The sequence below is a fragment of the Oxyura jamaicensis genome, chromosome 1 (genome assembly GCF_011077185.1).
Source record: "Oxyura jamaicensis isolate SHBP4307 breed ruddy duck chromosome 1, BPBGC_Ojam_1.0, whole genome shotgun sequence".
Classification (NCBI taxonomy): Eukaryota; Metazoa; Chordata; class Aves; order Anseriformes; family Anatidae; genus Oxyura; species Oxyura jamaicensis.
Window position 1 is genome coordinate 78245029 of NC_048893.1, and position 18443 is coordinate 78263471.

An 18443-nucleotide genomic window follows, 5' to 3' on the forward strand; every position below is an offset into this window, starting at 1 on the left:
GAGGAGGGAAGGAGGGGGAATCTCATAAACTGAGAAAGGATGTAAAATCCATCTTCTCCTGTCTTAGAGGGTTTCTCTTCTGTCTCATGATTTTTTCTGAGATGACTAGTTACTCATTACTCAAGAGAATTGACTAAAACATATCTAAAACTTAAAGTGTTATCTCTGAATTCTTGTGGCTCCCAACTTATTTAGGCAGAGAAAATATAATTTTATCTTGCCTCTTTCCTTCCATCCCCAGGAAATCCAGAAAAATGAGAGTGGTCTCATCAGAGACATTCATATTCCAGAGCAGGCTCTCTGTCACAATATTTCTGCACAACTGACACTGTCAGATTTTAGAGCTACTGCAAACCTTCGTTTGGCCGCAGTACACAATTTTGAATCGTCAACCACCAAAGAAACTGTTTCGCTTCCTCTTCTTTTTCTCACACAGCTGTTATTTGCATGGATTATCTTTTCCTCTGAGTATAGGAAGTGAGGACCAGAATACTAGAACAGATCACTGGCCTGATGAAGAAGTCACTACAAGTGTGACCACCTGGTATCAGAGTATTCTGGCCCCATTGTGAACATGAGAAGATACCTAAATAATAGAGTATTCTCTCCCTTTGGAAGAAATAGGTTCTGTGTGTATTGGCATTTATTTTATTTTCCTGAAAAATACTTTCTATTGTAGTTTGTTCTAAATCAAAAAAAAAAAAAAAAAAGTACTATAATGCAGTAAAGACAGGAATATGATGTCATTTCTTGAATAGCTGGTGATTAATTATTAAATGCAGAGCTTTCATAGATGGGTTATGATGTATATTTGCTCACAGATATTTCAGTAATTGTTATCCAATCTCTAGTTATATACTCACAACCTGCACTTAGGTCAGTACAGAAAACTAGGCTCCTTAGCTATTAAAACATTTTAATTAATAATCCAAGTAATATATTTGAATCTAAAGCCAGTTGTGCCATATCCAGCAATAACGTATATATTGCAATGACTGCGTGTCAGGGAATTTATCTACTGATTGCCAGGTGATAATAAGGCAATGGCTGGGTGTTTATTGAATAATAGACCTGAAACATCATCAAAATGTGAAGATATAGAACACCTCAAGAATCCCATGTTTTGACATTAAATATATGCAAGCGTAATGGTTATTCTATCATGCTGAAGTTTTCCTGTTTTCCTTTCTAACTGTACATAGATATTTCCTTGCAGTGTGACACCTAAGGAATTGTGATTCTGAAATTAAATTTAGCACTTCTCCAACTTCAACCCTGTCATGATATTCTACAAAGCAGGCTGGGACTCCTCAAACAAATATCATGAAAATATTCTTCACAAACCAAAATACATTCATATAAAATATTATTAAAAGAAAAAAAAAAAAAAGGAAAAAAAATATATTACTGGGAAAAGTGAAGAGCAGATATTCTCATTTCTAGTTTTTCCTAAAAGTTATTTTATCAGTAGAAATCTTTTGGATAAAAGAAGAGTTTTCTATATATAATGTTTAAGTGGAAAGGAGGTGAAACTGACTTCTGAACCATATGAAGTAAAGGTTGTTTTGTTTTTGTTGCATAGTATATCCTGGGACAGACCATCATCCAGAACATAGACCTTTTATTGACAACTCAAATGTTCTACTATGGAAGGCAAAAACATCATTTTAAACCTAAGTGAGACCTGCTGCAGTGTGGTATCTGTAGCATATCAACACTGGACTTGGAGTTCTGCTGGAAGCTTTTACAGGCAAAAATTTTCCATAAAGATGTCAAATAGCGTGATGTGAAGTGTAGCAGAAGAATGATATATTTGCCAAATCCTTCTAAACCATCTTTTTCTGATAACAATAATTTCCCTTTTTACATGCAATTATATTTCTTGTTGTGAGGCAGAATTTCAAAAGCACCATTTCCGTGAGTAATTTCCCACAGTTTTTAGTTCCTTAAAAAAAAAAAAAAAAAAAAAAAGCTTTAAAGTAAAAAGAGAGAAATAAAACAGAAAACAATATAGCCATAATATTTGACTTTATTCAACCTTTTCCTTTTCTTGCATGTTTCTGAAAAAGTTTACATGAGCTTATGAATTAAGGAGAAAATGAGCATCTGATCTGAAGAATGAGACACATCAAACTAAAGGACAGAGGTCAAATGCATTGGGTTGTTTTGCATGACTTCTTACTCATTTACTCATTTGTACATTGGCATTGGTAGTTCAACATGAAGTCACGTACATGAATGACTTCACAGTAAGCAGACTAACTTTTTCAGTGCACCAATAGATGAATGAATCTGAAAGATTTAATGGCCAAACAGTAAGCTCCTCAGTTTCAGTAGGCTAAGCTCCTCAGTTTCAGTAGACTGAAGGTGTATGCTGGGATGACCTAGAGAAGACTGCAACAGCTTGACAGCATGCATAGGAACCCAAAATCATGTAAAATGGCCTGACCATGTTTTGGCATCTGTAAACCGTATTTCAAGATGCCATTGCATCTGCAGTAGGTTCAGACAGGTTTATGCTCCTGAGACCACGACTGGCGGTAGAGGAGAACAACATCAAGAATAAATTTTAAATGTTTTTCAGATTTCTGGTTCAAAGTTCCATTGGTCTCTGAACTGTACCCACATTTCCTGAAGCCATTTTTCTGTACTGATAGGTCAAGTTAACAGATGACATTCAAACAGTACAAGTTCTTCAGCTGCAAGTAAAACAGAGGTCCTTCAAAGGAAAAATAAATAAATAAATAAATAATGATAACAATGCAAACAGGTAATGCAGTAAAGCACATAAGGAATTGTGGTCAGTTAACCCCAGCTAGCACATAAGCACATACCAGATCCTTGGTCACTCCTCCCATCAGTGGGATGGAGGAGAGAATAGGAAGGGTAAAAGTGAGAAAAACTTGTGGACCAAGATAAAAACAGTTAAACAAGTGAAGAAAAACAAAACAGCAACAACAAAAACAAGTGATGCAAAGGTAATCACTGTCCACCTTCCACCAGCAGACTGATGCTTAACGAGTCTTCAAGCCATAGTTACTTTGGAAAAACTTCCCCCTCCAAATTTTATTGCTGAGCACAGCATCAGAAGATATGGAATATATCTTTGATCATTTTGGGTCAGTTGTTCCAGATGTGCCCCCTCCCAGTTTTTGCCCACCCCCAGACTCCTCACTTGTAGGGCACAGAGAGAAACAGAGAAGGCCTTCAGGCTGTGCAAGCACTGGTCAGACATGGCTAAAACCTTGGTGTGACGCCAATTTGTGTTTTAGCCACAAATCTGAAACACAGAATGACACAGGTAGCTACAAAGAACATTAGCTCCATCACAGCCAAAGAAATCTGAACAGGAAGAACAGGCCAGACCACAAGAAATCAGAAGAACACATACTTCCTCTGCTTGGTTTAGTAACTTTTCTAGAGTTTACCATAATTCACAAGCTGTGTGACAACCCATCATGAAAACAAATCTCTCTCTTTGATCCATTCTCTTTGTACCATGTCTTTCACAGTCCTCTTTATGTTTTTTCTTTTATAACCATGGCAAGAGCAAGACTACCAGAAGAAATCTTTTCATGGTATATATTCATATGTAATTACGTGTAAGACCCTCTTCTTATACTGGCACAACCTGCCATCAGGTCCTCTCTTCCTCATGTCCAAAAGTAGAGTTCAAGTTGACATCAGAAAGAATCGTAATTAATGCTTTCTTTTTATGAGAGAGTGCATACTGTGGTTGATGTTATCTCTGATGTGTTAGGGGAAGGATCACAGATTTGTGCACTTTTTTTATATTATGTAGGTCTTGTTATTATATAAGCCACTATCAGTTGCCCAGGTTTGCTCAGACAGTTCTGGTGAAGTACTGGTTGTCACCAGGAGCAGCTATCATTAGCTGGTTTGATTCCCTGACTCTTCAGAAATCTCTACCCATGGTAGCTCTCTGGTGGCATCGCTTTTTGGCTGTGAGTATGGTATGTATTTCATCCTACAAGTCAGGTATACGCAGACATTCCATGACAACATCTCCTCTGGCACAAAGTTCAGAATTACAGTTTTAGTCACCATATTGACTCTTACAAATTTCAAGTTTCATACTGGAAGTTTCCAACAATTTCTCTCCCTATGCTACCCAAGGCAGAGCCTTTGCTTATTTTGACAATAATTAGTATACCAGGTAAAAACACTTTTTGACTTTAAAAGCAAGCAACATAGAGGGATAACTAAGCAGTGTGGATTCCTTCTTCATTGGGCTGATGAATATTTAATAGCTAGTAATTATCTTACCTAAAGCTGAAGCATGGGCAGAAAGAAAATGATTTGCTTTGAAGACAAACTCGTGAGGAGAATCCCAGATTCCAAAAGATTCCAAGAGAACCATCCGGACATCCAGAGTCATATCCCAAATAAAATCGTTGTATCCCCCCCCCCCCTCCCCCGCAGATTAATTTGCCTTCAGGGCATGATAGTAAATCTGGCATTTTCAATTGCTAATTGCTGATATGAGCATTCCCTTTAAAAGTGATTCACAGCACAAAGTCCACATAACTGCCATCTTCTGTTCTAAGAAAGCATCAGTCATGTGGGGATTAAAAACTTGGAAAGTCAGGGGATTGTTGTGTTTAGGCTAAACTTTTCTAGTTGCTGCCTTTGCAAATTAACCACCCTTGGCCCTTCCTGAAACATACTGGAGCCATCCCACTTCAGGAATCCCAATTTGCCATCAGAAGTTACCCACAGAGGGGATGAACATGTTGGTGAGCTGCATAAAACCCACATTCCTCAGGACAGTGGAATTCAGAAGTTTCTGGCTTTAAAAAGCTGCAGCCACATGACAAAACGCTGAAGTGTGGCAGGGTCCTCTTTTAGCAGTATTGAATACATTTCTCTACAGATCAGGAACAAATATATCATACTTTCAGATGTCTGCTTTTACGAGCACTGCCTCCTGAACAACTCAGGGTTGATCCCTATGATGTGCTGCAGGTCCACACTGAGAGCTTTACTCTGCTTCTCAGACCTCACTTCTGAATCTGTTCTGTTTTTCTCCTTCCCATTTTATCTATCAAAGTCTGTCTTTTCAAAATACAAGGGGAAAAATTAGAATTTGAAAATACTAACAATGCCAGAACCCCTTCTAGACAAAGGTTGTCATATTGAGGCTGCAACTTTACCCTTAATATGCTGCTATGAAAAGATCAGTTAGAATCGAACTTCCCCTATCATTACTGGTTTCTGTATGACAGAAGGAAGAAAGAACTTCCTCTTTAGGAAGCAGAGGAGGGAAGTTACAAGCCCGTTACAGCAGATAACTTTTCAACAGCCACAAAGGAGAAAAAGAAGTGGAAATAAGAATGTCAGAAAATCTCATCTATGCTGACTTGAACTTGACTGAATCAAGCAGGCCTAGGCTACAGAAGGACATCAATGTCCAAGGTAGGCCAATCAGTCTGCACTGAGTTTTGTTTTCTTCAACCTCCCTCACAGATATTTTGAAAGAGGGTGGCACCAAGCCCCAAAGGGGGTGAAGGAAATATAGAGGGCAAAACTGTGAAAAATTTGCAGGTGGGGTCAATTTTTAGTTTATTTTTTAACCAGAATAACTGGAATTGTTGTAAGGTCTACTTCTCATTTGTCAAGGTGCAAATATGAAGCGGAGTTTCTTTTGTGGTATTAAGAGGTCCAATTTAAAAAATTTTACTCCACAGCTGAATGTTATTCAATCCTGATCCAGGTCTGTTCTTATGTAGCATACTCTGATTCTTACAGCAAACTAATCAGAGGGTTGAGTTCCTAATGTTTCCATTGTTTGAAGCAGTCTCATGCATAGTACAATGCTGCTTGCTGAACATAGCAAGCATAGTTTTGGATTTTTTCCCTCCTGGTCTTGCCAGTGCATGCTGCTTGTTTAATAAATCAAGCATAAAATATTTCATGAACAGATTTGGTTTGCTTTAGTACAATGATTTTGCAAAATTCTTACCTAAATCTTAACTTAGCAGTAACAATTATTATGTAAATTTTTGCACTGTTTTTGCCACATCTGCATAAAATCACATCCTAAAATGATAGACATTATAGGCTTCATCTCCGTATTTCTTTTTCTTTCTTTCTTTCTTTTTTTTTTTTTTTTTTTCCTCTTTCTCTGTTTAACATTACTATCTCTTGGATAGGAATAGTAGTACCTAATTCTTGCCACCCTGCACCTGAATTTTGCATAAAGTGTAATCCCTTGGCATCTACTTTGAGGTGGCTGGAGTTTCTAATGCCCCAAGAAACAGTGTTCCCATCACCACTTTCAAATGATTAACTCACAGCTAGATTGACACACAACCACAATAGAAGACACTTGATTGAAAGTTTCATTTTACTTATAATTTAATACATGTTCTCCTGCTTACAACTTTTACACAGTTTAAGTAGCAGTTTTATATTTCTTTCTGGAAATCCCCTATGAACTATTTTCCTGTAAATGCTCGTTTAATTTATGCACTGTATCTCCCAGTGAGTATAAATATCTTACACAAAGGAGCTTAGAAACTGTCTTCTCTATTCTTTTCCCTCTGGTTTGCTATTTTCACTATGACAGATCCTGGGATCAAATGTATTAATCTCAAAGGAATAAAATTAATTCTATAAGCAGAAGAATGCACTTACAATCATAGAATATATTAATTCTGTATGCTGATATAAACAATGGAGCTCAGTTCTGCATATCAGGATGATTTTGAATGTTTTATAAAATTGCAACATCATTTGTTCTTTTCTACCTTATTTTAACATGTTCCTACTCTTCCTTCCTTCCCCACCTGCCTTCTTCCATTTATTATCTGCAGATGTTGGAGTAGTTCTCAACTTTTCCTCACCATCTTGTTAATAAGTAACACCTTCAAATTCAGTATGAACTGTAGCTTTCAGGTCTGATTCATTAAACAGTCACATGAATTGCATCAGTTGCTGCCATGTGTTTATAATTTCTCATAATCGCAGTTATTTTTATTACATTTAAATTGTTTCTCTTCTTTTCTGTTCCCCATTATTTTTGCCTGCTTTTAGATTCTACATATGCAGAACTGAACGTGCAATCCCTAGACACAAGTGCTGTAGCTAGCTGTGCATCATCTGGTGAGTTTTCAGCTGTCTGCTAAACCAATATTGAATTTAAACAATGTGAAGAGAGGAGTCCATTCCTTGTTTTCAAGAGATGAAGTAATATAAAACCACATGGGACCACATGGAGACAGGAATATACACCTGACTGCTTTATGTAGCCAAAGTAAGGAGCAGCTGATGTGTTGTATTATATGCAACTAAACACTTGTTGGATTCACTGGCATAGGAACACAAGATTTATAGGCAGTATCAAGAAATCACATCGCCCAACCTCTATCTGCAATGGCAGTCAAAAGTGTACAACTACTGATCAGTAAGAAGAGGGTAGGCATATATGCTATCTTCCTGTAATAATTTTCACATGCATCCAACTACTCAAGGACTTCCTGAGGCAGATGTGTTTCTATTTGCTTACCATTGGTGGATTTCTCTTTGATGAACTTGCCCAATCTCCCCTTGATTCTATACACAGCCCTGATTTCTATAACATCCTTTGACAAGGAGATCCACAGTTCTTTTAGATATGCAATGAAGAACCAGCTGCATTTGTCTATTCTGAGCTGGCCTACTATTTCAGCTAATGCTCCCTGAAAGAGACAGTAAGCAGCTAAACCCAATCCAAGGTCTCCATGATATTCAGGATTTTATAGTGGGTACCATATTATAGTACCCACTAGGTTCCCTGGTACAGTCTCAGAACAAAGGAAAATATTTCCTTACTCTGAGGGTGGTCAAACAGTGGAACAGGTTTCCCAGAAAGAGATTGTGGAGTCTCCATCTGTGGAAATAGTCAAAACCTGACCTCACAGTCCTGAGCAACCAGCTCTACCTGAACCTGCTTGAGCTAGGGAGTTGCAATAGGTGATCTGAAAAGATCCACCTAAATTATTCTGTTATTGTGTGATCAGCTGAAGTTCACAGATCTACTCTAGCTTTTTATTTATTTATTTATTTGTGGGTTTAGCTCACATTAGATGTGTTACCTTCTAATTTCTGGGTGTAAAGGTAGTTTTAAGAGAGGAATTACAATTATGAATTAGTAATCCAGCTGTCTCACACCTAACTTGTCTTGGATTTTTTCACTGCACCCATTTGTGTATTTGGGCCATATTCAAGAAACTTCACACAAACTGTCCTGAAATGCGAGGTCCACCCTGTTCTTATTCAGTCAACCCTGATAAAAAGGATTAATTTAGCTTCTCTGTTATAGTCTTATCTTCTGAATACTCCATGAATACCATACAATCCACTGGCCTACAAAGCTCCAAAAAGTTACCTTCTCTCATTGTGTTTAAAGACAGGTTGAGTGGTAATTCTGATGGTTTTTGCTTCTCAAGTTCTTAGCCATCTAATTATTTTTATATATGATTCCCACCATTTGTGATACTTTCTTTCATTTGGTGTTTACAGCTTTGTAAAGTTTACCATCTGTTTCTAATAGCCTTGTCTGCTTCCTTTTATCTGTTCCCAGATCATTCTTAGTAAGTGTCTTATATTGTCCACATGCTGCCAGGATGTTATCCTTAATAATATATGCTCTGCCTGTATGAATTTTATTCTCTTCTAGCAGCACTTTTCAACTTCCTTTTTATAAGTGCCCTTTCCTTTATGTAGCTCCCTTATTTTATCTGTTAGCACTGTATTTTTCTTTTGTAGTCTAGTACTATGCTGTCTCTTTTCCTTCTATCCACTTTCCCATATACATATTGGGGTGCTCTTCAAATAACAAACCACAGGTGTCCAGAATCACCTGGGAAGTATTAGCACATTCTGTCTGCCTTTAGTAGGCAGATCTAGAAGACCACAGATCTTATGTAGGTTTTGTAACATCTTCCAGGTATGTACAGTTATCTGATATTTGAGGCCATCTCAGGTGACACAAAGCACACATTCTTTGGTGCCTGAGGCCTGGGTGTTTTAGTCTAGGGCTGGTCATTTTAGGTCTTCTCATCTTATTTCTTAGGCTTCTAGCATATAGAATCATAGAATCACTTGAGTTGGAAAAGAATACTAAGATAATCAAGTCCAGCTGTGACTCAGACATGTGGCTTAAATTTCACCTAAGTGCCTATAAGGACTGATCTACATGCTGAGCCAGAGCTAAAGGGATTCCTAAAAGTAAAAACAAACAAATAAAACCAGCTGTCAGCTTTAAAAAAAAAGTCCACATGAAAGATAAACCACATCAAAAAGATCATGGGATACAGCAGAAAAGCAACTACCAAGTTTACAACTCACCCTCTTTGCCCAGCAGGAACGAATAGAAACAGAGGTGATTGACAGTGAGGTACAGCCAATTCTGCCTGGGCACACGCCCCCTCCAATAACTCCCATAATAGTAATTGACCAATTTATCCACTTCTGGCATCCAAAACTGCTTCTGCACCTTCAGTTTGGCCTCTTTGAATTTACCTGGATCCATTATTTCACTCTGGGGCTGCTGATTCTTTTTCAAAGACTGTTTTAAAAGCAGTTTAGTTTAATTCTGTATTAAATGTGAAAGCTTTTTAATACTTCACTAATTCAACTAGTAATGAATACATAGGCGTGAAAATGAGGTTATCAGGCAAAACAGACCAAGTATTGACTGCAATTAGGGTGAAGATTCTGGTTGGTCTCCTCCTTTACATAAAACTATTTACTTTAAAGATCTAGGGATGATATAAGGAATAACCTACATTTGTTCTACAGTTCCCAGTGGTCAAACGGACATCACAAACTTCAAAGACAACAGAAGGGGTAAGTAAAATACTCTAGCAGATACGTGAATTGGGAAGCGATGGAAAGCTCTCCTTTACCCTTTAATTCAGTTTAGTCAGCTTCCAAACATATCATTTGACCCTCCTGAAGCTGCCTGTGCTCTGCAGTACCCACTGAGTTGGCAGTGTAATGACTGATGCAAGGATCTCCTTGAAGTAAATCCAAAACCAAAAATACATAAACAATTGTCAAAGTATAAAGATGAGACAGTTCAACTCTTCTGAAAAAATGATATGGCAGGACCTTTATCTGATAGGCTGATTGGATTTTCCTTCATTAATATTTTGAGAGGCCAGGTAAGGATGCCAGAGAACACTGAACTCTAGCATCAGGTACAGTAGAATTTAACGTAGTATTCTAGGCAGTATCAGAAGGGTTCAGTTGAATACCTATGATGGGAAAGAAAAAAAAGAAATAACAGATATGCACAAGAAGAACAAACATCAGAGGGAAAAACTTTGACTAACTTGAAAGAGTTGTCTCAATATGAGCCTGGAAAGGGCATCTTTGAATGATGATGAAAGGTCCTACCACAGTTGTTTTCCTAATCCTTATTTTTTATCTCTGTTGGTAAAAACTGTTGTTCCAGAACACGTTGGAATATTGACTGCTGTGATAATCCTCCTACTGGTCTTAGGGGTGGGGCTGACACTCCTGTGTAAGTTCAGCTAAAAATGTCATAACTGCAAATTATTTGTGGCTCACCCAAAGAATAACATCTCAATCATGATGAGTAAAACCAGTAGAGGCAGAAGACTAGTTTGATGGTTCAGGACAGTAATTGTTGACAAACCATGGTCATAAGAGAAATCTGTAAAGGAGTTGAACGGTTTTCCATTCTATGTTTTCAAAAGAAAAATACCAAAAGAAAAAAAAATCTGAAGTACAATCATCAAAACATACAATGTTCAAGAAATAAATCAAATCAAATTAAACAAATAAATAAATACAAATATGTTGAAAAAAAAAGAAAGTAAAAATGAAATAATAATGATATTATGGTGGTTACCCATGAGAATATTTCAGAGATGATCTTGTATATGGTCACTAGGATGTCTATAACACCAGAAATGTGTAACTGAATATGAATGAAAGTATATTTGAAAGAGGTTCCTGAGTTTTAGGGAGTTTAAAGGAAATTGTTTGCACTTTACATAATCTAAATGCCACCCCACTTCTTTTCTCTCATCTTATTTTGGAGTTTACTGCTGATAAATGAAGTTCTTTCTTTTAATATTTTGTTTCTTTTACTGTTTGTCTCAGGTATGAAGCCTGCATACCATGCTGAACCACGAACAGCGTGAACTGTGCAGTTCTGGTACAAGTTTGTCAGAACTCTCTTGAGAGATTCTCTTGAATCCAATCTTTTTTCTCATTTTATTTTATTTTATTTTATTTTATTTTATTTTATTTTTTGTTTGTCTGTTTTCAGTGAATTTATTGATTCTGGTTTCAAGTATAATAATTCCACCACTATAATACTTAGTCTATAGTTTCTTTACTGTAGTTATTAATATATATTTTTGTTCAACTCCAAATAACCTCAAAAATGCCTCTTTAAACTTTGTTCTAGACAATTCAGTAACTCCCAGTCAGCTGAACTAAAAACAGCTGCTCATGGCAGGGGCCATTGTATTTTTACACAAGTGACTGGAAAGCTGCCTGGCAGAGAAGGACCTGGGAGTATTGGTCAACAGCTAGCTGAATGTGAGCCAGCAGTGTGTTTGGGAGGCCAAAAATGTCAAGAGCATCCTGGCTTGTATCAAAAACAGCGTGGCAAGCAGGACTATGGAAGTGATTGTCCACCTGTACTCAACTCTGGTGAGGCTGTACCTTGAGTAGCGCATTCAGTTTTGGGCTCCTCACTACAAGATGGACTTTGAGGTGCTGGAGAGTGTCCAGAGAAGGACAACGAAGCTGGTGAAGGGTCTAGAGAACAAGTCTTAGGAGGAGCAGCTGAGGGAGCTGGGGTTGTTCAGCCTAGGGAAAAGGAGGCTCGGGGGAAACCTTGTCTCTCTCTACAACTACCTCAAAGGAGGTTGTAACAGGGTAGGGGTCGGTCTCTTCTCCCAAGCAACAAGTGATAGGACAAGAGGAAATGGCCTCAGATTGTGCCAGGAGAGGTTTAGGCTGTATATTAGAAAATTTTTTTCACTGCAAGTGTTGTGAAACATTGGAACAGGCTGCCCAGTTAAGTAGCTGAATCACCATCCTGGAGGTATGTAAAAGATGTGTAGACATGGCACTTAGGGACATGGTTTAGTGCTAGGTTAACAGTTGGACTTGATGATCTTAGAGGTCTTTTCCAACTGAAATGATTCAGTGATTCTGATTCTCTGATGTACAGCTGAGTTTTCCCAAGCAAAGAAGCTTGGACAGTATCTAGATTTAGTAATTGCTACACAGAGCCAGCTGGAAGAGCAGAATCCTCCTCAATCCTGTTAATAGTGAGTGATCCCTGAACTCACTCCTTTCAAGATCTAAACTCTTGGGGAAGTTCCTAAAACTAGAAAACCAAAGGCTTGAGAAGACTTGAAAAATATATAAAAACACATGACCTGCTCTAGTAAACATAAGCTTTAGTAAAGCATAACTTTAGCTCATCTGAGGCCTCAAAACCACTTTTTTCACCCTCGCAGATTTTTTTTTCCTTTTTCTCTGTGATAGTCATACAGTCCAGCTAGTCATCAAATAATAAAAATGAAGTTGTAAGCCTCTCTCCAAAGTCCCTTTTTTTTGGAGTCAGAAGCCTGCCATGGTGCACAAATCCCTCACAGCCACTATGTCATAAGAAACAGGGAAAATAATCATAGAATCATAGAGTGGCTTGGGTTGGAAGGGACCTTCATCTAAGTCTAATGCCCCTGCCATAGACAGGCACCCACTAGGTCAGGTTACCCAGGGCCCCATCCAATATGGTCTTGAACACCTCCAGGGATGGGGCATCCACAACTTCTCTTGGCAACCTGTTCCAGTGTCTCATTGCCCTTACAGTGAAGAATTTCCTCCTTATGTGTAGTCTAAATCTGTCCTCTTTTAGTTTAAGACTATTGCCTCTTGTCCAATCATTATCTACACAAGTAAAGAGTCCTTCTCCATCTTTTTATAAGACTCCCTTAGGTATTGAAAGGCTGCAAGGAGGTCTTCCCAGAGCCTTCTCTTCTCCAGGCTGAACATCTCCAGCTTTCTCAGCCATTCTTCAGAGAAGAGGTGCTCCAGCCCTCTGATCATCTTTGTAGCCCTCCTCTGGACTTGCTCTAACAGGTCTACATCCTTCTGGTGCTGGGGGCCCCACACCTGGATGCAGTACTCCAAATGGGGCATCACAAGGGCAGAGTAGAGGGGGACAATCACCTCCCTTGACCTACTGGTCACTCCTCTGTTGATGCAGCCCAGGACGCAGTTGGCCTTCTGGGCTGCAAGTGCTCACTGCTGGCTCATGTCGAGCTTTTTGTCCACCAGAACCCCCAAGTCTCTCTCCACAGGGCTGCTCTCAATAAGTGCTTCTCCCAGTCTGTCCTCATGTCTGGGATTGCCCTGGCCCAGGTGTAGCACCTTGCACTTGGACTTGTTGAACCTCATTAGGTTCACACGGCCCCACTTTTCCAGCCTGTCCAGGTCCCTTTGGATGGCATCTCTTCCTTCTGTTGTATCAACTGTACCACTCAGCTTGGTGTCATCTGCAAAATTGTCGAGGGTGCAATCAATCCCATCGTCTACATCATTAATGAAGATATTGAAAAGCACCGGTTCCAAGACAGACCCCTGAGGGACACTGCTCATCACTGCCCTCCTGTCCACCTGGACACAGAGCCATTGATTTTCTGGGTGTGGCCGTCAAGCCAATTCCTTATCCACCAAATGGTCCACCCTTCAAATCCATATATTTCCAATGTAGAGATTAGGATGTTGTGTGGGACCGCATTAAAGGCCTTATAGAAGTCCAAGTAGATGGCAACAGTCAGTCTTCCCTTGTTGACTGATGCAGTCTCTCCATCATAGAAGGCCACCAGATTGGTCAGGCATGGTTTGCCCTTGGTGAAGCCATGCTGGCTGTCCCGGATCATCTCCTTGTCCTGCATGTGCCTTAACATTGACTCCAAGAGGACTCATTCCATGATCTTGCCAGGCAGAGAGGTGAGGCTCACCTGACTGTAGTTCCCCTAGTGTTCCTTTCTACCCTTTTTAAAAATGGGAGTGATCTTTCCCTTTTTCCTGGCACCATGGACTTTGCCTGACTGCCGTGATTTTTCAAATATGATGGAGAGTGGCTTGGCAACTACATAAGCCAATTCCCTCAGGACCCTGGGATGCATGACATCAGGCCCTATTGTTTTGTAGTTGTTAAGTTGCATCAGGAGGTCACTAACTTGCTCTTCACTTACAGTGGGAGGGACTCTGGTCCTCCAGCCCCTGCCTAGAGGTTGGAGGAGTCAAGATAGGTGGGAAGCCTGACCACTGGTGAAGACCAAGGCAAAGAATTTGTCAAGGACCTCCTCCTTCTCCACATCCGTTGTTACCAGTTCTCCCTTTTCATTTTTCAGAGTTGGTACACTCTCCTTAGACTTTCTTTTGCAGCCAATGTACCTGTACAACCCATTCTTGTTATTTTTTGCATCCCTCACCAAGTTGAGTTCTGTCAGTGCCTTGTCTTTCCTGATCCCATCCCTGCACATCTGGACAGCACTTCTGTGCTCTTCGCAGGGTACATGGCCCTTTTTCCACTGTCTGTGCATTTTCTTCTCTTGCCTAAGTTTGGCCAGCAGGTTCTTGTTCAACCATGCTGTTTTCCTACTTGCTTGTTATATTGCATATGGGAATAGAGAGCTCTTGCTCTCTATAGAAAATATCCTTAAATAGTTGCCAGCTCTGATCAGATCCCCTGTCCCTAAGGACCATGTCCTATGGGATCTCAGCCACTAATTCTGTGAAAATAAGGTTATTTCAGCTTGGGTATCTGCTTTAAAACCTACAGTGAAGACTGTTGTCTCATTTTGGTCCCAGGGTGCAACACTCTTTGGAAATCTGCTCCACAGTATAGTACTACCATTTTTTCAGTGGAGGAGAAAAATAGGGGAGGAGTAGATATTCTTTGTGGAGTGATAGTGAGGATCAAAAAGGTCTAGAAGAGTTTTGACACTCTGTGGCAAAATGGTCAGCTATTCAGTACAGAAATTGTCATCTTATTTCCAGACCATCCAACCACAAGCAGCCCACAGGACAGAGAAACATTCTCCATAACCTATGATAAGGCACAAGGAAGGTAATCATCTGTAGTTCAAACGGCAGTTTCCAGGTACCTGTTGGATTGCCTTTTAAGAGGGGTTCTTGCTTTTGTTCAGAGGAAAAATAATAAAAATAATAAAATAATAAAAATACTAATCTCACACACACACGCACACAAAAAAAAAGTCATTAATAACTCAGAGAATATGCTCTCAAGGCCAAACAGCAATATTTTCATCTTTGAAAGTAGTTCTTGCTCAACACTATATTATTGCTTCAGAGGGAGGAAAAACTGATTTACTCCCTTCATGCTAGTGTAGAGGAGCCTGTGGCTAGATGAATGGACATTAATACAATGGTCCTTTTGGTATCAGAGCGTAGTAGTGAGCATGCTGGAACAAAGTGTATTTATTGCTTTAAAATATCCCTCCATTCTTAACCTTTTAACTAAGTGCAATTTCTTTTTGATGTTTAAGGGCTGTTGAGTAACTAACAAAACTCTATCACACTGTCTGATTGAATCTTATCACCTTTTCCAAGTCTCATTCTCTGTCCTTCTGTTGCTAGCAACAGGGAGAAATATTCTTTCTTTCAGTAGCATCACTTTTGTCATATATTGAAACGGGCAAATAATATGTTTGAAAACTGAAAGCTGCTTTTTGCAACTTTTCTCTTTACTTCCTGAGCAAAGTTTTAAAAGACTGGATAATGTTATCCATGATCCTACTTCTCTGACTCACGCATAGAGACTAATTAGCTTGTATTAGCTATAGAGATTGGCAGGGATCCCTGGCGGCCTGCTGAAAATTATGAACAGAACCAAAAGGGTACTTTTCTGGCTGTAATTTTTTTGTTTGTTTGTTTGTTTGTTTGTTTTTGTAACGGGATCATTTTATTTGCTTGAACTTGGAATTTTCCACTTTTTCCCTTCTATAGATTGCCCCCAACATTGGAAAAGAAATGGGAGAAAATGCTACTTCTTTTCTCAAACTACAGAAGGAAAAAACTGGACAGCTTTCCATGATGAATGTACTGGCATGTACTCAGAACTGGTGACCATTGATAAGAAGAAAGAACTGGTAAGATCTAAATCCATGGGGCTGCCTCTATGGTTGTTTGACCTGTATGCCACAGATCTCGTGGGTTACTGGTGTCTTCTTATGTTAGATGTCTCTGGGGGGCCTATAAACACTCACATACACCAAGTGCCTCTGTAAGGTAGAAAAAGCCTTCACAGTAATATGCATTTTGGCATCTTACCCTCTTAAAGTCTTGCATCTAGAAGCTTCCCTCCTCAAACACGTTCCCATGGGAAGGAACAAATTCTCTTCCTACATGATATATGCCTTAAAGGGATGTAGCACGCAAAACAAGACCATAGAAGTCAAACAGACATTTTTGGTCAGAAGCATCACTTTGAGAAAAACCAATGAGGCCTTCCCATCACAGTCAGAACAGAAAAGTGTCTCCAGGTATCACATCTGGCTAAGTACAATGTACAGCTTTAATAGTATCAGGAGTGTATTATTTTATTTAGTGTGTTTCTAAGAAGCCTCAGGAAGAGGGATGAGATTAAATAAGAATGAAATAATTCAGCCTCTGAAGCTGCAGAAAGAGATAGTGTAGCTAGATCCATACCGTTCTTTCTATGTTGGCTATTTAGTACTAAAATTTCTGCACACCTCCAGTGAAGAAAATGTAATTTGGAAGTATTAGCATTGTGGTCTTTTTCCTTTCTAGGATTACCTTATTTCACAGTCCACAGGTCATTACTACTTACTTGGTCTCCAGTACAAAGAAAGCAAGAAGTGGGAGTGGATTAACGGCAGAGAACACAGCACAGACCTGTAAGCTTATTCCAGCAAATCACTGTGATGAATGTCTGGAAACTGTCACAAATGCTCCAGGGCCAACACCGTGTCCAAGCAAAATCAGGGTTTTGAAGCATACTGATTCCTTGAGATTCAGCTGCTACAGTACATCCTAATGACAATTCAAAGGGAGTCCATGGCTGAATCAGGCATGTCAGATCAGGATGGCAAGAAAGGACACAGCTACAGTTCTGCTGGCAAAGGAAGTATCTGACTAAATGGAGTTCAGTGAAGAGAGGAAGGATACACCAGGCAGATATAAAAGGGACTGTGATCTTAGCATCATTGAATGGAGCATACCAAAGAAGAGACAGGTCTCTGCATGGGAGAGCATAGTCCATATACTTCTGTTGAGGATGGGGGAAAAAATTAAGGAGCTGGGAGGGACACTCTCCAATGAGGCAGTCTGCATTACAACTGACAAAGATATAGGCTGCAAGGCGAGGTGACACACTGTCTTTCATGTAAATGATACTATTCACTGCCATTGCATCTAAAGGAATGAAACTAAATCTGACTTTTTCTCCCTGTTCAGATTTAATATAACAGGACCTTCTGACTACTTCTGCACTGTTGTTGGCTTTGGCCAAGTGTCAACTGCACCTCGCTATGAGTCCTCAACAACAAAAAATATGTGTGAAAAAAGTGCAAGTATTTCAGAAAAGGCAGAAGAGGAGCCACAAAAAACAGATTCAATGCGGAACTTCACTCCCACCTTTGTGTAGGAACAGCAGATGGAATTTGTCTCATTTTATCTGCTTAAATATCTAATCAAAGAAATCTCTCACCTTTCTGTCTAGACACCTTGCCAAGCTTAGCACATTCTTTGCTAAGAGAGGTGTCAAAGACTGGATGGATGAGCCTCTGGAAGAGCCTTGATATATACACATTAGGAACCTGGATGACTTGCTAACATCAGATGCCTAACTTTTAGGGAACCACTGTTTGGTGATGAGTCCTGCCTTGGTGAGAGGTGTGATCACATACAGATCCTGTTTCTCATAGATACATGCATATACACTTCTACATCCACAGTCCTCCTTGTGCACAAGGAGGCACATTGAAGCATTGCCATGCACTGGCTTTCCCTGCAGCTGCAAGTGAAGTTTAAGACATATTTATATTTTGGATCCCGTAGACAAGTGCAACCACACCCATCCCTATGTGTCATAGACAAGATTGACAGGAGAAAAAAATGACCAGAAAACCCTAACCAAGGACTTACCAGAGAACAGCACTGGATACCAGATCTCTGGGGGGCTAAAATGTGATTGCCTACCAAAAGAGAAATGATCCTACACCACAGACCTGTGCATAAAATCATCAGCAGTCCTGTGTAGGTCAAGGAAAGAAAGACAGAGTTAGACTTCACCCTGATGGGAAAGTACACAGGATGAAGAGCAATAGAGACAACCAAAACTAGAAAAACAGAGTCACAATAATAGTTAGCTGGACAGAAAGTTTTTACTGAAA

General features: G+C 39.4%; 2 protein-coding genes across 7 annotated transcripts in view; both read left to right on the forward strand.

Moving 5' to 3' along the window:
• LOC118157830 (putative DBH-like monooxygenase protein 2) overlaps window positions 1–3574 on the forward strand; it is an 18519-nt gene extending 14945 nt beyond the window's left edge. For all 3 annotated transcript variants that reach the window (XM_035312326.1, XM_035312335.1, XM_035312350.1), the window contains one exon: window positions 242–3574. In XM_035312326.1, coding sequence (XP_035168217.1) covers window positions 242–481 — 240 coding nt within the window. In that variant the 3' untranslated portion in view covers window positions 482–3574. The remainder of the gene's footprint in view (window positions 1–241) is intronic.
• Window positions 3575–4447: 873 nt separating this feature from the next.
• LOC118157982 (C-type lectin domain family 2 member D-like) lies at window positions 4448–18116 on the forward strand. 4 transcript variants are annotated; one of them, XM_035312541.1, is made up of 8 exons: window positions 4448–5436; window positions 7057–7125; window positions 9805–9852; window positions 11137–11191; window positions 15067–15132; window positions 16036–16178; window positions 16840–16946; window positions 17506–18116. In XM_035312541.1, exons 4-8 carry the CDS (start codon window positions 11155–11157, stop codon window positions 17693–17695), a joined length of 543 nt encoding a protein of 180 aa, XP_035168432.1. In that variant the 5' UTR covers window positions 4448–5436; window positions 7057–7125; window positions 9805–9852; window positions 11137–11154; the 3' UTR covers window positions 17696–18116. The 4 variants fall into 4 exon arrangements, with proteins under 4 accessions (XP_035168432.1, XP_035168418.1, XP_035168442.1 ...); XM_035312527.1 differs by lacking the exon at window positions 11137–11191 and having other exon boundaries at window positions 9805–10531; XM_035312551.1 differs by lacking the exon at window positions 15067–15132.
• The last annotated feature ends 327 nt before the right edge of the window (window positions 18117–18443 follow it).